This window comes from Trichoderma reesei, assembly GCF_000167675.1.
Source record: "Trichoderma reesei QM6a unplaced genomic scaffold TRIREscaffold_4, whole genome shotgun sequence".
NCBI lineage: Eukaryota > Fungi > Ascomycota > Sordariomycetes > Hypocreales > Hypocreaceae > Trichoderma > Trichoderma reesei.
This window is the reverse complement of record NW_006711151.1, coordinates 214,588-238,417: the sequence shown is the minus strand read 5'-3', so window position 1 is coordinate 238,417 and position 23,830 is coordinate 214,588. Positions and strand designations below refer to the sequence as shown.

At 55.3% G+C, this 23,830-nt stretch overlaps 6 protein-coding genes across 6 annotated transcripts; 2 read left to right on the top strand and 4 right to left on the bottom strand.

The window, feature by feature from the left end:
- Positions 1 to 2,310: 2,310 nt before the first annotated feature.
- Positions 2,311 to 3,373, top strand: TRIREDRAFT_120597 (uncharacterized protein; the record flags this gene model as incomplete). The annotated part of the gene is made up of 2 exons (XM_006963288.1): positions 2,311 to 2,579; positions 2,655 to 3,373. 2 exons carry the CDS (start codon positions 2,311 to 2,313, stop codon positions 3,205 to 3,207), a joined length of 822 nt encoding a protein of 273 aa, XP_006963350.1. The 3' UTR covers positions 3,208 to 3,373.
- Positions 3,374 to 4,590: 1,217 nt separating this feature from the next.
- TRIREDRAFT_21716 (uncharacterized protein) lies at positions 4,591 to 6,272 on the bottom strand. Its single transcript, XM_006963000.1, has 2 exons — positions 5,201 to 6,272; positions 4,591 to 5,135 (listed from the first exon to the last, which is right to left on the bottom strand). Exons 1-2 carry the CDS (start codon positions 5,962 to 5,964, stop codon positions 4,652 to 4,654), a joined length of 1,248 nt encoding a protein of 415 aa, XP_006963062.1. The 5' UTR covers positions 5,965 to 6,272; the 3' UTR covers positions 4,591 to 4,651.
- Positions 6,273 to 6,690: 418 nt separating this feature from the next.
- On the bottom strand, positions 6,691 to 8,153 carry TRIREDRAFT_57527 (uncharacterized protein; the record flags this gene model as incomplete). Its single annotated transcript, XM_006963103.1, has 4 exons — positions 6,691 to 6,809; positions 6,963 to 7,538; positions 7,699 to 7,823; positions 8,044 to 8,153. The coding sequence occupies 4 exons, from the start codon at positions 8,151 to 8,153 to the stop codon at positions 6,691 to 6,693; spliced, it is 930 nt and encodes a 309-aa protein (XP_006963165.1).
- Positions 8,154 to 11,761: 3,608 nt separating this feature from the next.
- Positions 11,762 to 14,749, top strand: TRIREDRAFT_45852 (uncharacterized protein). Its single transcript, XM_006963044.1, has 5 exons — positions 11,762 to 12,279; positions 12,547 to 12,635; positions 12,794 to 13,083; positions 13,168 to 14,175; positions 14,243 to 14,749. The coding sequence occupies exons 1-5, from the start codon at positions 12,190 to 12,192 to the stop codon at positions 14,656 to 14,658; spliced, it is 1,893 nt and encodes a 630-aa protein (XP_006963106.1). The 5' UTR covers positions 11,762 to 12,189; the 3' UTR covers positions 14,659 to 14,749.
- A 198-nt stretch (positions 14,750 to 14,947) lies between these two features.
- On the bottom strand, positions 14,948 to 16,747 carry TRIREDRAFT_58026 (uncharacterized protein; the record flags this gene model as incomplete). Its single annotated transcript, XM_006963102.1, has 5 exons — positions 14,948 to 15,238; positions 15,477 to 15,557; positions 15,629 to 15,812; positions 15,873 to 15,967; positions 16,049 to 16,747. 5 exons carry the CDS (start codon positions 16,745 to 16,747, stop codon positions 14,948 to 14,950), a joined length of 1,350 nt encoding a protein of 449 aa, XP_006963164.1.
- Positions 16,748 to 18,307: 1,560 nt separating this feature from the next.
- Positions 18,308 to 21,463, bottom strand: TRIREDRAFT_57760 (N-terminal binuclear Zn cluster-containing protein; the record flags this gene model as incomplete). The annotated part of the gene is given in 7 exon segments (XM_006963101.1): positions 18,308 to 19,041; positions 19,112 to 19,352; positions 19,366 to 20,083; positions 20,140 to 20,211; positions 20,296 to 20,409; positions 20,521 to 20,920; positions 21,172 to 21,463. The coding sequence occupies 7 exon segments, from the start codon at positions 21,461 to 21,463 to the stop codon at positions 18,308 to 18,310; spliced, it is 2,571 nt and encodes an 856-aa protein (XP_006963163.1).
- Positions 21,464 to 23,830: the final 2,367 nt, after the last annotated feature.

Sequence of the window (23,830 nt, the reverse complement as noted above, 5' to 3'; positions counted from 1 at the left end):
CGCCCATGCACGTGTGGTCGGGCCAAGCATGGAGATGCAGATTGGAGGAGAGAGACTGGGTAGTACTGTAGAGAAGTTGAATGGAAGAGGCAGAAGAAGAGGAACCGAGCAGCGAACTGGAAAGAGGTTACTGGAGGAGGAATGTAAGGTACCTAGGTACTGTACACACCATGTACATGCGCATATCGCCGTCGTACGAGTACCACCTGTTAAAGTTCAAAGATCAAGCCCCAAGTGGTTGATAGCGGCGCAGCGGCGCGAGCATGGCCAGAGACTGGCCCAATCCAACTCGAAGCGACAGAGCAAAGTAGATACAGTGTTGAGTGACTCTCTAGAGCAGGAATATTAGAGAGATAAGGTAGTAGAGCAGAATGATAGCTACTACTACCTTGCATCTCACTCCAGGCTCGCATCACAACTGGCATCACACATCCAGGCAAAAGGCCTGTCATCAAGCATTGCGCGTCAAGCCACACGAGGCTCGCACTTGTGCCTCACACTTGTGCCTCAGAGACATGACAGTACGAGTACGTATGTACCTTTCCCAGTCACTGCTCCGACAGGTACATGGCCGCCCACATCGCGGTACTCCAGGGTGACCGCATGTCGCTCCCCTCTTTCTCCTCCAACAGCGCAGCTCCACACCCCCCTCCCAGCCTGAGGCCCCGCCCTCTCTCCTTCCCCTGCCGGACCCTGGTTCCCTGCCCGGCACCAGCACCAGCACCAGCTCCAGCAGCCTGTGGCCCTCTGTGGCCCTACGGTACCACGCAGCAAAGCGCTGGGAGCACCAAGAGAGCCCCTCTGGAGCCTCTAATGGGACCCCCCTCCCCCCTGTCGCCGCAGCTTCCAGCGCCCACTGCAACTTGCTTCTCCATGCAGCGTGCAGGGCTCACGAAGAGACGGAGAGAATGCAAGAGAACAAAAAGAAACCACAACACGCAAAGAAGATATGAAGTATGGAAATATTCTCTGTAATAGCATCATATTTCTCCTACCTATCCTTCCTCTCTTCACCCCAGCAGCCCTGTACAGTACCTTACATGTGCAGTAGAGTTCGCAAGCGGTCCCTTAGCACTCTCGAGGTATGGAGTCCCCTGGGGGCCGCCGCCATGGGTGTCTGGCGTGTACCTACAAAGTACCTTGCCTTACTGGGCCCCAAGCAAGGCTAAGGCAGTCTGCGCGGTACCAGGACGGGCACAGATTACGGAGCAAAGTGGGCTTGTCGGCTTTGTACTTTCTCGATCCCTCGATCGATGGGATGGCATGGATGCTCCCGTTGCGCCTCTCCGGCTCTGAACAAAACCTCCAGGTCCTCCCTCTTTGCGCCCGTCCTTCTTCTTCCCCTCCGACCTCTTCAGCTTCCTTCTCCCGCTTACCTTGAAGCCTCTCCCATCTTCTCCCACCTCGCTATACGCCATTCTTCCTCTTATCTCGCCCTGCCTGCCTCAGAAAGCTACCTTATTGTCTTAGCACCAAGGCGGCATCTCTTACAATCCACCACCACCACCACCACCATCATCATCCAACTTGTTCCTGCTGCTGCTTCTGCCTTGCGCCAGATCTCAGCATAGCGTCTGTCTCTTCCGCCCGTCTTCCCGTCTCTCGTTTGCCAGCCACTGCTTTGGCGAGAACCACCAGCGGCAAGCGTGCATATTCCATCTTGCAAGTCGGCCTCCGCAGCAATTACACTCCCCGTTGGCCCAAGGCTTAGCGCGCATCGCAAGAAGCCGTCACCATTTACGTTGCCTTGATTCTCAGCGCTGCATATCTATAGCGAGCAAAGAAACGGAGGAAAAAAGACGCGAAAAAAAAAGATCACAAGCAAACAAGCGAGAGCAACCAAAAAACGTCCAGTTCACAGCGGTTCTATCTTCTCTCAACAGGCCTGTTGTCTGAGTCTTGCGACCCCAATTTGTGTGCAGCTGCCGTCTCTCTTTCCGCATTGCGCCTGCTGCAGCCCCAAACGCTCCTACCCTCGTCATTAACGACATTAAGCGAAGCCTCAGACAAACACAAAATTGCAATCCGAGGCCAATCTTGACCTTTTTATCCTGCACCCATCATCTTTCTCTCCAGCTTCTTATTTTGAGGCCTCAGTCTCTCCACCAGCGAATCGAAGCTGCGTGGTTCCTGATCGACGCCAATTCGTCACTCTAGCCCCGAGCTTCCCATCGCATTGTTCAGGCTTCTGGCTTCTACAATCTCGGTGCCTCGACGCCACAATCCGACTGCGCGCGGCATAAAGCAGACGCCGTGCCCTTCGATTCCTCATCTTTTACTATTTCAAAGCTCGACAAATCCATCGTCAACATGCACGGCAGCGACGCCAGCGGCCGCAGAGTCTCGCTGCTCAACGATGACGAGGTCACCAGAGTGATTGCTCGCCCCCCAGCCTTCACCTGGCCGTCCGCGCAATCTCAGCACTACGGCAGTGACTCTTCGCTACCAAACACCCCTGCGCTCCTCCGTTCGGACTCTTTCGACTCTCAGCTCAGCGAAGCCGCCATCTCGCCCTTGACGCCCCCCGGCGACAGCTACTACGGAAGCGTTCGGCCTCTGACTTATGCCTTCGGGCGCGAGTACGCTGAAGGTCCTCCCACTAAGCGCCCTGCCTACGGGCCTTGCAGCCCCCCGGCCTCTGGCGAAGAGGACAGCTCCGCTGCATCTTGTGCCCCCGAGCGCCCCGTCAAGCGCTACCCCTGCCGCTACCGTGACCTTCATGGGTGCGAAAAGACCTTCACCACCTCGGGGCACGCTTCTCGCCACTCCAAGATCCACACTGCGGAAAAGGCGGTCCATTGCCAATATCCGGGATGCCACAAGAAGTTTACCAGAGCAGACAACATGAAGCAGCATCTGGAAACCCACTACAAGGACAAGACCCGAAGCTCATCGGGCAGCCAGCGCGCCAGCAAGGCCTCTCTGGCCTCCAATGCGCGACGCAGCTCGACTGCATCTAGCCGGAGCATGTCCTCCACCACGGGGCCCGACTCCTTTGTTTTCTGGGACGAGAGTGAGCTTCGCCAGAAGCAGAGCCTCTCGCCGACGTCTCCGCTTTCGCAGCCGACCCGCGACTGGGAGTCTGGCATGGGCGCTATCGAACTTCCGTTGCTCAATCGCCCCTCCGGCGTCGGTCGCATGCCCAGCGGCCTCGACACTCTGGCCATGGCCGTGGAGATGGATTGCCGTGAAGGTCGAGGATTCTGAAAAGGGAGGAGAAAACAAGAATGAACACACACAGGCGTCACAGACAATCACATCATACAAAGAAGCGAGAGAGAGTACCATAATATCTAATGACCCCGCCAACTTCTACCACGATACATCAGAAAAGGAGGCCACAACGAGGCCTAAATTTTGGTTATTTTCACGGTACAAAATCACCTCATGAATCTCTCCGCCAGGGAACCAACGGGGCACCCTTGGTACAACATATACGATCAGGGGCAGCGGGGCACCGGCGGCTGCGCCCTCGGCTTGGCGTCAATGGCGTTTGTATGCGGTTTGCATTATGTATGGCATTGCCGTGTTCTGGGTGAATTTTCGTTTCTTTTCTTTTCTTTCGTTCTCCTTTCCTTCTTATTCATCATTCATGTGATCACCTCACATATCCACTCCTTGTGGTATCCCCCACAATATTCTCATTCGGAAACATGGAGCACCTATGAAGCTACGGCTGGGCGGGCATACGGGAGGCATCTTATATGAAAAAAAGGTCGCAAGATACACGAGTGGCGCCTTGGGTTGTCTTTATTTTCTTTTTCTTCTCTACTCCACCACTTCCTACCCTTTTTCCTTTACCTACTATCTGGGCTCTTACTGGTCTTCTTCTCCTTGGGTCAGGGTATCTGCTTTCTTCTACCTTATGCTTCTTGATATCCCATGCTTTCATGCACATGAACGTCTCTGCTGAGATTTGGAAGGGAGGCGCTGTGCAGTATCATCTGCGGCCTCGGGGGCGGTTTGGACGGGTCCTGGTTCTTGTTCGAAAGTCGGGGGGTGGTTATCCAACAAGGAAAGAGAGGCTCCATCTTATATATATCTCAAGGCGTTTGGGCGGTTCGAATGTCTTTTCCCCCACTAGACGTGATTGCGCACATTGGGACGAACCAAAAAAAGGGACGAGATCCTGTGGAAGGGGGAGGTTTGGTTGGATCGTGCGCGTGAGGCGTGCTAATGGCTGTATATATATTCAAGGTATATGTTACAAACGGCAGCTCGCTTGTGTCTCTTATTTTCTGGGGATCTTGGGATGGATGGGTTGGGATGCTAATTGATACCACTTGACTTTCTTCTTGGTACACCTTGTTCCTGACTTAAGCTTCTTGTCTTGTGACTTGCCATGTGTGTGTTATGCAAAGGTGTCGAAGAAAACTAATCACCTCGAAAGAGTTTCCTCCTCGGCCAATCTTCATGGAGTACTTAGTACCTATGTATCTGTATCCGAATGATTTCCCACCTCAATGGCTTTCCATTCAAATGGCTTCTCAGCTGCCGGTTTCTCTGTTCCTGTTGAAAAGCAATCAACTTGCCAATGGAAAATGTCATTGCGCTAGCAAACGCTGCATCTTCATGCACCTATATACACCCTGTTCTATCTCTAGCCATCTACCACCATCCGAGGGGAAACCGCTTCGAAACTCAAATCAGTTTATTGCCAAAGCGCGTCCATTTCTGTGCAGTCTCTGGCCATCTCAAACTGCTCATCCGTCTGGCATACGAGGACGCGTTGCTTCGAGTCCTTGCTGCCCACATCCCACACCGTTGCATCGCCCTCAGCATTGTTCTTCGCATCATCAATCGCAAAGCCCAGGCAGCTGGCCTGATCCACCACGGCGCTGCGAAGTCGGGCGCTCTTCTCGCCAATGCCTCCCGCGAACACGATTGCGTCCACCTGACCTCTCAGAGAGACGTAGTAGCTCCCCAAGAAGCCGCAAATGCGGTCTACGAACAGGTCAAAGGCGAGGCGGTGCTGAGGCTCGTCCGAGGAAGCAATGATGCCAAAGTTTGTGGTGCCCGTCAGAGACTTCCAGCCGCTCTGCTTGTTGAGGATTTCTTCGGCCTTGGAGATGTGCAGCTTTTCAGTGGCAGCGGGCGAGAGTTTGCCCACGTCGCTGGCATAGTGAAATACTAAGCTATTTGGATAGCCATCCTTGTCAGCTTCGTTCGTGCTTTGTCACGGCAGACAAGGTTTGCTCACCTAGGATCTACGCTGCCACTGCGGGTGGCGCCAGGAAGCCCGGCCAACGGAGTCAAGCCCATACTGGTGTCCCAGCTCTTGCCGCCCTTGATCGCACAGACGCTGGCTCCGCTGCCGAGATGCAAAGCAATGATGTTGAGCTCGTCCAGGCTCTTGCCGAGGTAGTCGGCAACCGACCTGGAGATGAAGGCGTAGCTGATGCCATGGAAACCGTACTTGCGCAGCCGGTTCTTCTTGGCTATTGTCGGGTCGATCGGGTACGTGGAGATGTGCGGCGGTATTGTCGAGTGGAACTGGGAGTCGAAGCAGGCAACGTTGATGGCGCCGGGGAGCTGCTTTATGCACGAGTCCACGATGCCCAGCGCGGCACCGTTGTGCAAGGGAGCAAGGTCGCTGAGGACCTCTAGATGGTGGTACGTGTCTGGGGTGATGAGTTGGGACTCTTTATAGTCGCCTCCATGGACGATGCGGTGGCATGCAATGGCCACGTCTGACTTGGAGCTGATCTCTTTCAACTGAGCATCATCTTCCAGTGTCTTGAGCAGCAAGGCAAAGGCATCGTCCTGGCTGTTGACGGCATTGTCCACATTTTGCTCTTTGATAACGGTCTCACCACCCCGCGAGTATTTCAGCTTAGCTGGCGGAGCTGTGAGGCCGCTCACTTGAGACTCGGCAATCTGGCGCGGCGCCGTCCTCTTGTCGGCCAGATAGACGGATATCTTGACGGAGCTGGAGCCGGCGTTGATGGCGAGGATGACCTTCATGGCAGACAATTTTTGTGTTTGTGAGGTAGATTAGAGGGAAGAAGCAATTGAAAGTCTAGAAGCGACAGTGATTGCGTAGTACCGCTCGTCTGCTTCTTGTGCCCAATCTCGCGTAAGGAAAGAGGTGATTGTGCAGTGGTTGTGGGCAGTAAGAAAACCTGGAGTGTCAACGTCTCCAAGAGAGACTGGAGCTTCTCTGCTCTATTTACGTTCCTTTCATTCGACGGCTTCGTGCCCGCCAACTTGTCAAGGTACACCAGGGGCAACCAGAGGGGCAAGTATGGTAAGAAATTATCGACCGACAGCTGCAGAACGGGTGAGGGAGCTCATGACGACACTGACGATAAGTGATGGCCTGATGATCGCGGGGGCTTTTGGTGGTGTGGTGGGGGGGCCAATGATAGACGGGGCTCATGCCACGCCATGCAAATCGGCCCTGGGTGACGTCCTCAATTCAGCCGGATCTGAAAGTGGCGCTCGGCTGACAAAGAGGAGGCGCTGGGAAGCCCTGAACGGGAACGGGACCAGATTTGGGAGGAGGGACAAGGCGAAGAAATGGTCTATAATTTCTCCCTTTGGAGGAATCCATGGATGTAAAGCCGACTTTGCAGAGCCAATGCCGGCGGCCGGTCCTAGAGCGTACAGCCGCGTCACACATACCGGCTGGGCGAGATGTAACAGGATGCGAGCTTGCCAGGAGCTCATGGCTCAGCCTGTATCGGCACTTCAGCCGGGGAGGATTTCCGGCGAAGGCAGTTCGAAGTGATTCGGGGGAAACGGGACGCCGTTGAATTCGCGGTCGGAGCTGTGGGCGTGGACCCACGTCTCGATGAATCGCTTGTAGTCTGCCGTGCTCTGCGTTAGATGTCTGCTTCATGCAACGACCCCGAGCTTCTGCAACTTTCAAGATCCCATCTTACCTCGCTTGTGCGTGAACTGAATAGAGAGGTAGCGAATATCCAGGGCGGTGGCTGTATGTGACGGGCCCAGCTCAGGACTGGTCTGACTAGCCTGGCCGGCGGACCGGACCCGGTGTCGGATTCGAAGGGTTCGGCGTGATGGAGCTTCATCGGGAACGCTTCCTCGGCGGCTGTGGACGTTGAGGCGGAGGGTTTTTGCGCGGTCATCTCGGTTCCGGAGCTCGCCCTCGAAGTGATGAATGTCATACTCACGGTACTGGTGGTCCGTCTTGTTGGCCAACACAGTCAGGGAGTGGAAGGTGGTATATCGGTCCCTCCAAAGCTTGAGCCTCTGAATTGCTCCAATTCCCTTGACCTTGCCGAAGCTGTCGGTGCGGCTTTGGAGGTTGGACCAAACCACGTCGACGTCAAAAAAGTCGACGAGATCTTTCCTGCGCAAGTCGCCCTGGAACTGGATGGAAGCCTCGACGGTGGTAAACTCGTACCTGACTGGGATGAACTGGTCGTGAACGCAGATGCTGTCACCTGTGGTATACCTGATGCGGTGATGGTCGTTGAAGGACAGGAAGCGTTCCATGTCCGGCGGATCATTGAACTGGCGATGTCGAGAGTGAAGGGTGTGAGGGTGAATATCTGAAGGTACATCTGACGGCACTTGATGGCATGATGAGCTCGGGCTGGGCACGGTCGCGGTAGGGGGGGGGGGGGTTCTGGAATAAGGGGCGAAGGGTGGGAAGCATGCGGACATAAACAAGTGAATAACCAAGCGAGCTCAACAGCAAACGGTAACGGCGGGCTTCTGCCTGGCACTTACAAAAATGTTCAAGCAGCTCGCTTTGGTAACTGCATTGCCAGCGGATACGTCGCTGCTCGGACCCAACCACCTCCCAGGGTCCAAGATACACAGTCCGCTCGTTGGGAGTGTCTTGGAATAGGGTTCTATATCAAGGACAAGGCAGAAAAGAAGACAGACACTGTCAGACTGGACTTGTAACGGAGACGAAGCGGAGGAAGCCCCAGCAAGCGAGGGGCATGACGGAAGAGCTCATCGTACATTGTGGCAGTATAGCCCGGAGGGCCGAGGTCCAGAGGCCGGAGCGAGGCCGCGGGCGCGACCGACTCGCTGGTGGAAGTGGCTGAAATCGTGGAGATTTCCGACGTCTGCGTCCAGGTCGAGTCCACAGGGCTGACGTAGGAGCGGCTGTAGGTGGGCGGCCGGCCGAGAGAGGAGGAAGTGAAGGAGGAGCCGGACGAGGACGAAGCGGCCATTGCTGGGATGGTGCGGGCAGCCTAACGAGGGGCGAACGGGCGCTCAGAGTCACCGGAGACGACTGCTATCCGCGAGCTGGTGCGACGCTGGCGAAGCTATCATGACATTGGCCACAAAGCGAGGAGAGGCTGGCGGCACGGTATAGCTCACGGCGCCGTCACGGGCTGAGTCTGGACGGGTGCGAGGAGTCGTTATCGCCATGCCCCAGCTCCGGACGGGGGGAAAGATGAAATAAGACAAAAGGAGACGACAGAGACAGGGGAAGGGCAGCAGAACGACGATGGCAATGCTGCTGATAGACAAATTGGAGGAAGTGCAAGAAGAGGGTTTTCCAGAATATGTAGAGGAAGCAGAAGAAAAAAAAAGAAGCAACAGGTTTAGGAGCATGTTCCTGCCTCCCGGCTTCAAGCCTGGAGTGCTAAGGTCTGGAAGTTAGTACGGAGTACCTCTAACTAACCGCTGCTGCTGCTGTGGGCGACTCTCTGGACACTCGGGACAAGTACTAGGTACGGGCAATGTGGCAGGCGAGGTAGGGCATTGGGTCGAGGACCGGAATCTCTGCCGTACATGTACGAACTGACTTAGCTCTGGGTCAAGTCCCGCGTCCCGCTGCAGGTGGATAAGACAAGGTTCAAGCTACCTACTGAAAGCCATTGCTAGCACCAGATATTTGCCGTCTGGCAGATTGCTGTTCACAGCGAGAATTGAGCTGGACTACAGGAGGCGCACTCGTACTGTAATACTCGATACTTGATTCATGCTATTGATATGCCGTTCCCGTGGGTTGAGCGGGGGAGTCAATGATGATGGACAAAGAAGGGAACAGGTGATGGGAGAAAGATGACCCTTAGGCCATACGCCTATACCGTCAGTATCTCGCGGGGCTGCTGCTGATGCGTCGTCACTCGCAGCTCGAGCAACGGTCCGGCTTCTGCACAGCTTGTATGAGACAGTGTAGACATACGAGTACCCACGACTGCAAGGACCTGCCTCTCCAATGACAAGCAACACAGCGGCACAATCTAATATTTGGCCTGCTGGGGGCGAACTCACTCAGAACTACCTGTATTCCTTCATGGACCCCCCCTTGTCCCGGCCCACAGCCGCGAAGATGCAGAGAGCCCATTTGGTAGAGCTCGCCTGCAAACCCAATGCACGAGTGTTGTGGTGAAGCTGCCAACAGGTGGTGACACTGCATTGCTTGAAGATGGGGGAACCGGAGTTGGGGGACTGCAGTCTGTGCTGTGCTCGGTACAAGGCCGCGGCCCAGCAGCCAACCCCCCATATTCAGACACTACGTTGCTCGGTTCATGGCCGTCCGGAATCCGACGCAAAGCTGGGGACTTGAGGTTGGCACCAAACGAGGTACCTCGAATCCATGGTGAACTTGGGCTGGGCAATCCGGCGAGCAGCACCAGAGCCTTTGCGGCGTGACCCCGCGAACCGGCGGGTGAGGTGTCTGTATAAGACGACTAGGCGCCTATCTAGTATCTTCCTTTGCGACCCGACATCTTTGGCGCGATGCGGCGCAAGGCGGTTCAACACCTCAAGCACTTCTCTAGTCGTAGTAAGGAAAACACGAAAAGAAACCATCGACGTCGAGTTGTTGCTGAATATGCTGCTAGCACTAGCCGCTTGTCTCTCTCCCGGAAGAGGCTGAAGATCCGCTCCACTGGAAGCGAACGTAGCGTGCACGGGGAGCCATCCGGTGTTCTGATTGGCCGGTGAGCCGCCGTCATGCCGTACCAGAAAGTCTTGCGCATTGGGGGCCAAGCTCTCGGAATGGCGTCCGTGATATCGCACGAGGTGTACAGTATTGCCGAAGAGGCGAGCCCAGGTCTGCAGTCTCCTATCTCTTAGTAGCGGAAGCGCAGCTCGGAGAAGCGAGGGTTGAAGAGGGGACAACGGGAGCAGGCAGCGAGAGAGCAAGCGTGCAGCAGGCCGTATCCATCCGGAATGGAGGGCTGTTGCAGCACTCCAGAGTCGCAGTGGCCGAGCATGGCTCTGGGATCTGGAGTTCAGCTGTGTGCGCCGTGTGCCATTCACATACCACCATTGCTGCGACGTCTTTCCCATCCGTCCTCGTCTACCTACTTTCCCACCTATCATCCCTCAACAGCGCTCGAATGCGACGGTGTGGTGCGACCAGAGTGCCTCTTCACTCCAGCTCTCCCCCAAGAACCCCTCCCATAACGTGATTCTCGAGTCGAGAAGATCACACACTCCGGTCAAGGCCTAGGCGAGGCCATCGACAGCGGCAGCCAAGCAGGTCGGCGAGTACTAGCGCAACAGAGGACGGCCGGCTGTTGTTAATGGCCACTGCTGGGGCCACGAGCAAGTGCTTAGCGGCTGGCGGGCTGGCGCCGTTATGATGGTACGGCAGTCCAGGGATTATCGACTTCTCGACAGCCACCTTTCGGCTCTCCCCACTTGTCTTCAGGAACCGTCCTCAGCGCCGGCCTCCACGTGCTCTCCCTGACACCTCTGGCCGGTCGTGTGTTTGCCCATGCTTTAGCGTGGGTGGCGGCTGTGACGGCGTTGGGAGCCACGGATTCACTACCTTGGTTGATGAACGATGCTTCAAGTGATTCGAGCAATGGCCCCATCAAGCCAGTCGGGTAGGCATGCGTTGCCAAAGCTTCTTCCTCTGTAAACCGCCGAGGGCCATCCGGCTCAGCTCAGCTGGTCAGCATGCGGTTCCATCCCGGTGACTCTGGAGTTCCCCCCCAGGGCCGTTGAGGGTTGGGGTGACAATTGCTATTTTCCAACCAAATTGAAGCCAATGGACCCGTCCTCCGTATTCGTCGCAGCATCAGCTCTTGCTGCCATCCACTGCCTAGCCCGTCCGGGTCGGCCATGGTTCGTCCCCGAGTCTGGAATCGTGCGCGGCTGGTGAATTAAAGCGAGAGTGGGCCACTCCATAGAGTAAGGCAGGGTAGCATTGCTAGCAGGAAGCAAGAAGGACCCTTTTTGTTCGATCTCAGCAGATGGTGATCAAGGATAGCAGATTGAAGCTCTCTCACCATTGCCAGTCTGATCTGCAATTCAATGCTGCAGTGGACACATGCCAGAGACATATCAAGGTACGCCAGTCTCTATCAAGTGCTACTCAAAGTGCGAGGTCGCAGTGGCAGCAGAGCCAGGTATCAGGCAATCACCACCCACGGACCGTCCTAGCACGCCTCCCATCATCCCCCTCCACCCCTTCCCTTGGTGCAGGATGTCGTATTACCGAGCATCCAAAGCGTACAAGTGCTTTATTACAAGCTGGAAGTTGCCAGACGCTGTGCCTTCCCTGCCTGTCCTCAGCCTCAGAAGGCAATCGCGAGCTTGGCAAGATACTGCCTTGATACTTTGCCTGCCACAACCCAGTACCTGCCTACCTTAGGTAATTGATGCTGCAATACCTGGGCCACGCCTGGCGCTGCTGCTGCAAACCGCGTAGCTCTCTAACACAGGCTGCGATGGCTTCTACTGCTTCTCGGCCCTCCACCTCACGATCTGTCCGCTCGTCCTAGAAACGCCTCGTTTCGTCTCCTCTTCATCATTTCTCTGCCTTGCCGCTGCTCTGTCGAATTCTCCTCTCTCAGTCTTTATCTCGCTCTGTTTCCCCGTCTTTCCACCCTATCCTCCTTTAGCCTCTCTCCTTATTGCTCTCCCTCTCGCCGCTACGTTCACTCACCCACGCACTCTCCATCCTGCTGGGCCGTCATGAATGCTAACGCCGAATTGTGTCTTTCGTGATGAGCCAGCCGCCGGCATTGCGCTCGATTCTGCCTCTCGCGCCCCGTGCCGCAGCAACAGCCAGCTCTTGTCTTTCCCGCCTTCCCCTGAGGGCCCCGTCGTCTTGACTGAAGCCGCTCAAACAGCAAAGGGGATCAAAAGCAGAGAAAAGAGACTCGGAACCGAAGAGACGAGGCAGTAGCTCAGTATTCTCTCCGTCTCAGCACAGAAAGCACACCATCAGCTGCTGCTACCCTCCTCCGCCCGTCTGTTCGCTTGGGCGCAACGCTTGAGCAGCGTGTCTCGTGGCCGATGCCTTGGGAACTGGGGACCAGCTCAGGGCGGAGGAATCGAGGTTTTCTCGGCGCCGACAGCTCTGCCTTGTCATCTCAAGACGTTCAGGTACGCCATCGCTCGACCCCTATCGCCTCATCCCCATCCCTGCCTTTACCCCGTGGCCCGACTACGCGACTCTGCACTACATCGCCACATCCCGCGTCCTGCTGCCTCTGCTTCTCCATTCTCGTTGCGACTGCATCTGCATCTGCGGATGTCAATCGTAAGACGGGGCTTCGCCCCACTGCCGCGCGCGAACCGGATTCTTCACCTCTGCCCCCCCGGAGCTGCGGCCTGCTAACACTTTGGCTTGCTTGTCTTTGCCTGGTTTAGGATCGCCATCAGCTGCGCTACGAGCTTGACCTCAACTCTTGGAACTTCCGCATTTGGGCTGTTGCCGCCTCGGGATTTCTCACCGACTCGTGAGTTGCCGGCCTTGTATCTTTCTAGTACCCCCCTTTCCTCCTGCTCGTCTTGCCCTCTTCAACACCTTCTGTTGTTCCTTACCCTCTGCATACTCGGCAGCATTGCGCATATATACGACCTGATCCTCCTCGTATTGACATGTGCCGTCTTAAAGGTACAACCTCTTCTCGACCAATGTCATTCTGGCTTCTGTCGCATTTGTGTACTGGCCACATGGAGGCGAATGGACTAGCCTCCTTATCAACTTCTTTACCCTCCTTGGCTCCATCGTCGGACAGGTGCTATTTGGCTACCTCGCTGATCGCTTTGGCCGTACCCGCCTCTATGGAATCGAGCTCGTTCTTGTTATTGTCTCAACCATTGGAGTAGCTACCAGCAGCCATGGATACGGCGACATGTCCTTCCTCGGCTTGTTCATCTGGTGGCGATTTGTTATGGGCATTGGTATGCTTCAGTCCCCAGCACGACTCCCAGAGCCCCTCCTTTATGCCCGCAGTTTTGGACCTTGGACTGACCAGTTTCCGGCAGGCATTGGAGCTGAATATCCTTTAAGCGCCACGATTACTACTGAATGGTCTAGCACTCAGTCTAGATCAAGCATGCTTGCCAGCGTCTTCCTCATGCAACCCGTTGGGCAAGCCCTGGCCCAGATCATTGGCTTGTTGGTTCTGATCGGGTTCAACAACACCCATGGACTCAAGGCGAAGCGGTGCGGGCTCGATACCTTGCATGAAGAGGATTGTCGCAGAGCTGTTGACGGTATCTGGCGCATTGTCATTGGCTCTGGCGCCGTGCCCGCGCTCCTCGCCATCATCTTTCGATTCTTCTTGTTTGACTGCGGTCTCTACAGTCTCGAAGTCAAGAATAAGCCTGCTGTTGCCATTATGAATACGCAGCGTGTCTACGGTGCCCCTCCCGGCACTAACTCAAACAGTGTCCAGATGAATCCTACCCGCGGTATCATACATCCAGAAAGTTCTTCTGGGCCGATGCCAATCCAGTTCTCCAGGGAGGACCTTTACAATTACTTTATACGGGACGGGAACTGGTACTACCTCCTCGGAACATCAGCGGCATGGTTCTTTCTCGACGTCAGCTTCTATGGCCTCTCGCTCGATAACCGTGGCACTTTGGCTGATATGTGGGCTACGTCGAAGCCGACGCCCATAAACAGCTCACTGTCGTGCTGGGACTCGTCTCTGCCGGGAGGAAACTCAACGGTGCCTAGTTGGGTAACGGCGGGAATCCCCGTATGGCAGACGGACAAGACGGAGCCTTGTAATACCATTTACGACGTGCTGATACAGCAGACCAAGCAGTATCTGCTGACTGTCTCCTTGGCCTCGATTGCTGGCAGCGTCTGCTTCATCTTTTTTGCGAATCGCATTCCACGAAAACGATGGCTAACGAATTCCTTTTTTGTCCTGGCCATTCTTTTCATCATCACCGGAGGCGTTTACTATGGCGTCCACCAAGAGTCGGCCGCGCCCGCCACTGTCGTGTTTGTGGCTATTTGCCATTTCATGTTTAACATGGGTGAGAAGTCTCATGAGGACGGCTTCAAGCTTTCTCCACCAGCTCAAAGCTAACTGTCGCATTTCAGGGGCAAATACACTAACATTCATCATACCGGCTGAAATCTTCCCGACGTGCTACCGATCGACTTGCCATGGTATTTCAGCAGCAGCCGGCAAGGCTGGCAGCATCTTCTCTTTGCTTATCGTTTATGGCATAAACCAGGCGTACAATAGCGACAGCCGCCAGGGCCTCATCTTTCTTCTCTTTGGCTCGGTTGCAGCCTTTGGTGCCGTCTTTTCTTGGGCGTATCTGCCCGATCCACAGCGGTGGGTGGACGATGGAGAAGGCAAGAAGTACCTCGAGACGAAGGACCTCGAGGAGCTGGGCGAGGGTCGCGTCCGGGCGCGGCAGAGCGGCGACGTCGTCACCTTTAGCGAGAAATGGGCCGACATTAGGAGGCGGAGAAGAGATACGGCCCAGTTTCGCCGCACATCTTCTTGATATCCATTACTTGTGTTGGATTACTGTAATTATTTCTCTTGCCATCTCTGGGGCGGAAAATGTTGGGTTTATTGGCTAGATTCAGCCATGTTGGAGATGTTTATACACAGATTGCCATAGGCGGCTTTACACGGCTTCGTTTGAATACCATTCTTTCGGTCTGGTATGTACTGGAAGATTATCCAATAAGGTAATGAGGTACGGGTATTATTGGGTGCCGGTCTCTTTCCCTTCATACATCTTTCATGTAAGATGGATTGCAGAATACATGAACCGTCCAGTAGTTCCATCAGCTACACTCTTTTGAGGTTTGAGTTAGCAAGTCGAGTGTATCCAGATAAAACTCATCTGTACTCGTTGTCGCTTTGACATGAGGATCCCGTTCCAACGCGTCCAGCCATCGATGCCAGCGCGTCCCGGGCGTGGCATCAGCCACAAGAAATCCCGGATATCGATGCTGGAGGATGCGCCTGAGACGGAGGGCAAAGGGGGCAAAGTGGATGTCGACGAGGGACAGGGACGGGCCGAGAAAGTAGGGTCCTTGTTGATCAGCGGCGAGGACGAGGGCCGTCAGGTGGGACTGCAGGAGGGAGAGAGAGGAGGTAGACGCGGATGATATAGTCTGTGTCGTCGTTGTCGTTGTCGTTGTCGTTGTCGTTGTCGGGTTGTCAATGGCGGTTCGAGGAGGATCTGTGGAGAATGCTTGTGGTTGAAGTAAGGCGAAGAATGTTGGGACGAGGCGGGTGTTGATCTTTCAAAGACTGTTAGTGTCGTAGACAACATCATGAGGATGGTAAAGAAGAAGGGGCGTGGTCTACGTGATGGATCCAGAGGCGGCAGTTGGCTTTCAGCCGCTGGTCAGAAGGGAGCAACGGTATGTCGGGGTAGATGTCTTCCAGCTGAATCCGAAATATTGAAGCTTCCTGTTAGCATGATCGATTGCGCGTGGGTGGTTGTTCGTCAGTCATACATATTCTAGAATAACGGCACTCTCGGAACATGCCCAGTCCCCCTGATGGATGGCAGGGACACGGCCTCGAGGATTAGCTTCGAGAAGAGGTGTTGAAGCAGGCCCCTTCGGGGGATCCGTTTCAATGTATTGGTATGGCTGGCCTTTGGCCTCGAGAGCAATCCAGACGCGCTGCGAAAAGGGGCTGCAATCCGCGGTCAGAAGCCAAGAGATGTAAAGGCAAGAAAAGGTTGAAACTGCGTACCAATAGCATGCGGCATGTAGCCTCAGATCAGCCTCTTTGCCGTGCATCCGAGCCGTCTCCTGGGCAGCTCCAGAAGCCTTCACCTGAGGTGCTCCCTGCGGATGCGAAAAGCAAGCCGCATGTCAGTCTTTCTATATATTGTACCGTCATGTTCAGCCCACTTGCGATCGACTTACCTGCGTCTTCTTGCCTTCTTTGAGCCTCGTCGCCACCAAACGCTGCACGCTGCTCTTCTTAATCTCGTCGCTCCTCTCCAGCGTATGCCGATGCGGCCCGGCCACTCCGTCTCCCTTGCCGTTGCCGCCGTTGCCGTTGACCCGCTGGATCGTCCAGAAGCGCCTCCCGGCACTTACAACCGAGGCGGCAGCCGTGCCGGCGGCAATGGCAGCGGCAACGTCCCGATCCAGCGCGGCCTCGGCGCCGGCGTCGGGAAGGTACTCGGTGATTTTGATCTTGACGTCGCACAGGTCGCGCTCCCGGGCGCTGCGCTTGCGCTTCTTCTTGCTCGGGTCGTCCGACTTGGGCGTCCCCGGCGGCCGGCCCTTCATGCGGCAGTCCCAGTAGTGCGAGATGAAGGGCTTCCGCTTGTACTTTTGGGTGGAGCGGTGGGAGTAGACGTTGTCGATGTGAGGGAAGTATGTCTCGAATTGCTCGTGCGTGAGGATGATGAGGCCGTCCACATCGAAGAGCTTTTGGCGCCACGCTTGGAGATCGGGAGGGTCGACGACCAGCTTGGCTTGGCCGAGCTTGTAAGGCACGGCTGTAGAATCAAGTGTCTCTGCAATGTTTCGGTAATTCCCTTGGCCATGATAGGTGGGATACTGGTCTCGATGCTGCACTTCAGAGCCATTGTGGGCTGGAATGCCGGCTGACATGGGAGTCAGCTCGAGGATGCCAAACTGCCCTGCTGACTCTTGTCTATGTTGTTGGTGGGAGTTGTGATGGTATCCTTGGTGATGGACTGAAACTGCTGGAAGACGATGCTGCTGTTGCTGCTGCTGCTGCTGATGATGATATTGAAACCGTTGATGCTGGTGTTGTTGACGTTGCTGCTGTACAGCCATGGCCGTCCCATGCCTCGAACCTGGATATCCTCCAAATCCGCCTTCTACCCCCCTCACTCTCTCCTTATTCAACAGGATTGCCGAACCCCCGTCCTTCACACCTCCATTGACATTGGCGTTGCTGCTTTCATCGCCGTTCCGGGTGTTGTCCCTGCTGCCATTCGCGTCCCCGCGACCTTCATCGTCGCCTTCATCAACCCCATCACCGCCAGCGGTGTGAATATCCCCATGATACGCGTTCTCCAAGTTTGAATAAGCAGCAATGCCGACGGCTTCAAAGTCCAATCCAACGCTTAGATAATGGCCTGTCGACGAGGCGCCAAAGGAGCTCCCCGGGGCCGCCATCCTGGGCAATGGGCACTTACGGGCCGAAACGAATCAATGGGCAAAAATTGCGGTACAGCATGACGGCATCATCCTTGTAAAAGGCTATCAACTGCTGTCTAGGATCATAGATGCAGATTTTCAGTATCCGCCGTCATATCGATTGATGTGGAGGATGGTGATATGTGATGCTGCTGCTGCTGCCGCTGTCTGTTTGGTCTGACTTTCCCCGGTCGCTGCTCTAAGAAGAGAATCGCAACTTCCCAGTTTCCCGTCCAATAGACGAGGTCAGGGCGGGGACAGTAAGCAGTGACACAAGGAAGGAGCATTGCAGGGCGGCAATGCGTGCACGGGCCACCTGCCTTGTTTAGAACACTGCTGCACCTCGGTTTCTCTTGCTCAAGGTCTTGCAAGCCTCAAGTTTGCCACAAGGCGTCTGTCAGGAGACCACTCATAGTATTGTCCACAAAAGCAGATGTGTCTGGCTGATACACACTGGCAAGTGAATTCGTTGCCTGATTCAAGATACATACTTCATTGCTGGGTATAAAACAAACAGTTGTCCAGTTCCATCATCGTCTGGCCGCCACAAATTCTCAACTGGCATGTCTCCTCATGCCGTTGCACAGTTGCAATAAGTGGACGGTAATAACGTGAAGCATGGATTGGAAGAAGATTTGAGAAGGACAAGAAACTGCCAAGAACATGTGAATATATGAAGAAAGATGTGAATTCCCGCAAAGTATAAACCCGGAGAAAGCCAAGGAAAGCAACCGATATCGCCCAGTCCCTTACACGCCATAGAATCGTCCAATCATCATCCAGACAACGTGTAGCCGTAGAGCGAGAGTAAGAAAGTCCGTATATACCCGTTGAAACGTGTTCCTCGTGCAACGCAGAAATACCAAGTAAAAGAAAGCCCAAAAAAAGAATCTTTCCTCCCTTTCAAAGTCCAGTCTAGCCGAGACTATGCTTTTCCACGCGGCTTGCCTCCGCTTTCATATGCTGGTAAGTGTGTGCGGCAGATGCCTGTGGAAAGATGGCTCACTAATGAGGGTTGCCAGAGTCCCACGATGACAGATCCATTGCGTCCATGGGCCCCATGTTCATCAATGCTCTCAGGACACCCTCACCGCCGACTGGTTGCATCCCAGCCGTTGGGCCATTGAGTCCTCCCCACCCATTGGACATGCCGTAAGGTGCTTGTGGCATTCCCATGCCCGTAGCCATCGAGAAGCCATTGGGGTCGTTGTAGAACCCTTGAGCAGCACCGTTGTCCATGCCACCGTGGTTCATCATCGTTTGCTGCGGCGATATGGGGCTCGCACGGTACGATTCGTGTCCCGACGCACCACCGGAAAGTTGGCCCGGTACTAGGTGAGGTCGCGTGTCCGATGCGCCGCCGCTCGAGTTGGGGGTCCGTCCAGCAGATTGCACGTCGGGAGATCCGGAGGCATCTTGATCGAGATGGTCGCCAAAGCCAGTTAACCCGCCGCCGCCGCCGCCCATGTTCTTCTCGTACATGCTACTAGAGTTTGGCGTCAACACGTGCATTTGCTGCTCGGCCGTAAGCCACGCCCCGTTTCCGAAATTGTTGGAGTTTGACGTCGACATGCTCTGGGAATCGGTGGAGGGTTCAGTGATGTCGGGGGCTGTGGCTGCGTTGCCGTTATCGCCCGTCGTCTTCATAAAGTGGCATTCGTTTCGGTAGGACAAGATGCCCTTGACACCCTCCGGATCATCGCAAACAGCTCCGGCGCGTACAGGGAGTCCCTTGGGAGCTTCGGCAGGCTACACCAAATGGTTAGTCTGAAAAGGCAGAAAGCAGAAGAGAGGGATTGGGGCTTACACTATCGCCAGGGCGAGGGAACGCGCCTCTCAGCCTGGGAATCTTTTGTGCTAGAGTTTCAAAGTCTACATCGAGTTGCACAAGGAAGGACTCGGTCAGAGGGTTCCGCCGCTTCAGGGCGTTCATGGCCGAGATCAGGAATCGTAGCGAATCAATCGTCTGCGCATCATCAGGCTTGCTCTTGAGGTACTGTATGAAGACCCGGGCAGAGACATAGAGGCAGAAGGCAATGAATGGGTTCATCTGAGACTCTCACGTTAGCAGTTGCCACCGGGTCACGTTGAACAATATGCGTCCGGGACGGACTTACTGCAGATAGATCCATGTGCGATATTGTCCGCATTATGCTGGCAATCTCGTTTGCAGCAGTGATACATCGGACTTTGCTTTCCGAACTGACAGAGGCCGGAAGCTTGTTCGCCTCCGCTTTGAAGATGGCTGCCTGGTGAAGGCAGATCGTTGACGTGTGGATGCTCATGTTGGTAAATACAACGTTGGGGTTGGCCAGGCCGGCGGGAAGCTTGAGGTGGGAGGGAAGGCAGAGAGATGTGTTGAGGAGAATGTGGTCCATTTGTCGATGGCGCTTCCAGAACGGGCCGTTGATGTCGTGGTCGAGGTCGTCGTCGTCGGGCCGGTGTAGATGAATCAGGTTGCGGCCGAACAGACAGGCCATGAGGATGATGCCGCCAAAGGACGAGAGCTTGCCGGCCCCAGATGGGCTCGTACATTCCTCCAGAGTAAGCGTCTGCTCCGGACGACTCATGTCGAAAGCTTCGTCCGACGAAGGCATGTTGGTCTTGATGTCCTTTTCGTCGATCGTCATGGGCCAACCGGTGCCGATGCTGGCATAGCGATCCTCGCAAAAGGCCATCCAGAACGTTCTTCTTCTCTCCTCCCTCTCGGTCCAATCCTTTGGCGGCGGCAGGCACTGTTTGACGTCCAAGCCACTGCCATCCATACGGTGCAGTCCAATCCTGTAAATTGTCAGTCCACGACGTCCGTAGCTGGCAGCAGAGTAGGCAAGGCTTACATTTGTGCTAGGCGGACGGCAGAGCCGGTGTTGATCCAGGCCCTAGGAAAGTACATCATCTTCATCTCGTAGCTTGCCAGTAGGATGTGCGTCTGACAATGTGCGACGGATATCATGTGCTCCCCGAACCCCTTCATGTAATCAGCCTCGACATACTTGCGTGCCCTCTGGTAAAAGAGATCTTTGAGATCTGTGTATTTGTCTGAGATGGAGCAGGCCAATGTCCACATGGCGTATCGTAAACAGACTGGAGGTCGCGCACTTGGTGCCCTATACGATATGTAAGCCACTTCAACCCGTAGAATCTTCTCAAAGCAACGAGAGTAAGTGCGACTTTGTGTCGCGAATGATGGGCCAAGGTTAGGGAAAAGGGTGACATACAGGTTCATCGCGGCCAGGTACCGGTATCTGTGAATCATGGGCATCGACGGATGAACTTTTTCAAAGTAAATCTGATGGAGTTCATCAATGGTTTCTTGTGGCGGTAGCGGCTCCTCCAATCCCAGGCCGATCATCTCCCAGGTGAAGTTTCCGGGCATGTTGTTGACGGGCATGCCCATGTTGGCATTGAAGCCAAAGTCGTCGAGAGGCGCTCCTTGAGGCGATTCGCCATTGTTGAATTGCCAGCGTTCGTCTCCATTCATGCCCATATTGGGGTTGGGCATAGGCATAGCCGCAGGAGGATTGGTCTGATTGTGGGCGGCTGGCATTTGCATGCCAACACCCTTTGTTGGGCTCTTTGCCGGCGGCTCCTGGGTCTTTAGTAGCGTCTCGACTTGTTCTGCAAAACCAGGTTAGCATTTCCGCATGATGAAATGTCGCCCCCATTGGTTGCCGATATAATGATAAAAAGGATCGCAATGATTGCATCGTCGTCTGCTCTCCTCTCCGTTCATTTCCCCCACTACCTCCCCCCTTTCTCCCCGCGCAACCTCAGAGAGACCGACCGGCAGCGCAGCAACGAAATAAAGAAGCAAACGATTGACATAAGAGAGTAACATCACGATAGGGAGACTTGGCGGGGAATCTCACTGAGTCGCTCCTCCAGGGCCTTGACGTAGCCACGCTTGGGCCCGCTCTTCCTCCGCTGCTCGTCGTAGGCACAGTTGTGTCCCAGGCGCGAGCAGGTGCTGCAGCTGGGCCTGATGCCGTCGCACTTGAGCTTGCGCTTCCTGCAGATCATGCAAGCGAGGCGCTTTGGCTTGGGGACGCTGGAGTTGTCGGGATGCGCATCGCGAGGCGCCATGGAGTCGTCGTGAGAAGGGCTGGGGCCCGAGTGGTTGCCGCCATTGCTCGATGAGCCGTTGTCCGAGGAGCCGGGCATGGTGCTGGTCGGTGATGGGCGACGGCGCACTAGAAGCGCTGCAGCTGGGCGCGGGTGATGGATGAGTTTGGTCCGAATGTCTCTGCTGGTGGTGTTCGAACGTGTGCGTGGTGGTTCGTTTCCCCCTTGCTGAATCCCAGCTTCTGCAACAAAGATCGCCTTGGGGGGGTCGCCGTCCACGAGGGAAACGGGATGATTGGTCGAAGCAGCTGTAAAATGATTGAAATAAAAGATGCAAGGCGAAGAGAAAGAGGGTAAAGGGAAGGGTGAGAGGAACGGGGAGATGAGTCAACAGATCAGATAAGTCGGGAGCCAGCAGATCGAGGGTCCGACGCGGCAGTGGGATGAAGGAGGAGGAGGAGGAGGAGGAGGAGGAAAGGCAACAGAGAGATGACGGCTGTTGAAGAAGGTACTCAAGGGTACTGCAGTGGTGGTGCAATGCACAGCTGAGACTGCCGGAGGCTGTGGATGCGGGCAGCCGGGCAGTGAGGCGAGCCCGCTGTAAGGTTACCTACTAACCGTTCTTTAGGTGTAGGTACATGCAGCATCGCACGTACGGGTACAAGCTCAAGCCTGTCTGGTTTCAATGTTCCTTCCGCCAGGGCTGGCTGGCTGGCTGGCTGGCTGGCTGTTTGGGGAAACTACTAGGAGTGGGTAGCACTGGCCGCGAGGCATCATCGAAGTGGATTGCGCGAGGCAGGTGCCAGGGACGGTTGTACCCTGTACCGCCGGGCTACGTTGCAGCCTGCATTTCTAATGGACGGTCGCTGCTATATTTAGCCTGCATGTGCGGGCAGGCCGTGGGGCACGCCAGTGCAGCAACGGTGAGGCTCGGTGCTGGCCAGGTACCAGCTACAAGGGTGCCGAGACGGAGCCACTCCGGACGACGGACACTGGCAGGCGCGCTACAGGCGCTACAGACGCTATCCCGTGATTACAGCAGCGGAAAGAATGGATGTTTTTGAGCACCTACTAGATACCTGTGCTATACTCTTGACAGCCTCAGTAATAAGGTAGCACTGTACCTAGTAGAAACTCGATAGTTTTGAATGGAATCAAGCATACATGCTTACTCAGTCTCTCATGTAGGTATGAACTGATTGTCAGATGGACTTGAACTTCAGTTGGTCAAGCCAAGCCAACCAAGCAGCCTCAACCTCTATTGCACAATCAGTAAGACTCTACAGACATTGTCCGTCAATCACAGCCGTGCAATCCCGTCAGCACCGGCATCCACCTCGCCGAAACTCAGCGGACAGACACGCTAAAATGACTGGCTTTGGCCCCCCTCCTCTTCCTTTGCCTTGCCTTCCAGGTTCTCTTCCCCTCCCCTCCATCCCGTCTCCTCCCACTCACCCTCACCTGTCCAATCCATTCATTCCAGACGGTGACCTGCACGCTTCGACTCATCCCGGGCTTGACATGGCTTGCCAGCTATGCCGCTTCCATGGTTCGTTTCGCTCTTTTGCTTCGCCCTAGAGGCACTGGATCGCAGCGGGTACAGCCTATCCATCACTGGGCTGATGCTGAACGGCAGTGGACGGACGGCAGTGGATAGACACCCGACATCACTGAGAGGGCGCTGGAGGGGCTGCTGCCGAACAGGCGCCGGGGGCCTTGAGCATTGATTGTCCGATTCTTCGCTAATAGCGTCCCGAGACCACGAGTCGAATCGAGTCAAGTCCATGTCGAGCTCAAGATCGAGGCCAAGGAGGTGACACTCTCCGTGGGATAGCTTGCGAAGGCGCCCCCCCTTGTTCTTCATCGTGGTGAGGGCCCTGGCTTTTGGTCGCCCCTCATCTCCAGCCAAGCCCGACGATGCTCGAGGTCCCCTTGCTCGTCACGCTCGTCACTTACAGCCTGCTTGGGCCGCTACTTATATACGCGACGCTCCTAGGTTTGTGGAGGTGCTCATGCTGTCGTTTGCTCTGCCGGGATGGACGCATGCCTGGTTACTTGGCGGACGAAGTGACGACGCTGCCAGCTTTCGTTTCCATCGCATTGGGCTCTCTCCTCTTTTCTTCGTTCAGTTGCTTCTTACTTGCCTCGTGGTGGCTGTTTCTTACTTCAACTCCCGTCTTGGGACCAGGTGAAGCTTGGGTTATCTGAGTGGCTGAGCTATGTAGGTACCCCATACTTCTACTACTACGCAGGCATCAGTACCAACCAAGGTAGGTCCTCCCACGAGGTGAATGCGATGGCTTTCGAGATCGACCGTCTCTGTTAGTCGTCGCATCGTGCGAGTGGCGATGCAGTTTGGCTGGTGGCGCGTCCGCGTTGCCGTCGTCATGCGGCCGCTTTACAAGCACCGACGGACAAAACCTTGAGAGCGATTCCATACGCGTACGCTGGAATCAGCATGTTCGA

Bases quoted from the DNA above. Each gene is read 5' to 3' on its own strand.
- TRIREDRAFT_45852 (XM_006963044.1), top strand. From the start codon at position 12,190: ATGCCTTGGGAACTGGGGACCAGCTCAGGGCGGAGGAATCGAGGTTTT. The intron at 12,636-12,793 runs GTGAGTTGCCGG...GCCGTCTTAAAG, and splicing joins TCGGGATTTCTCACCGACTC to GTACAACCTCTTCTCGACCA. The intron at 14,176-14,242 runs GTGAGAAGTCTC...GTCGCATTTCAG, and splicing joins CCATTTCATGTTTAACATGG to GGGCAAATACACTAACATTC.
- TRIREDRAFT_21716 (XM_006963000.1), bottom strand. From the start codon at position 5,964: ATGAAGGTCATCCTCGCCATCAACGCCGGCTCCAGCTCCGTCAAGATA. The intron at 5,136-5,200 runs GTGAGCAAACCT...CTATCCAAATAG, and splicing joins AGTGGCAGCGTAGATCCTAG to CTTAGTATTTCACTATGCCA.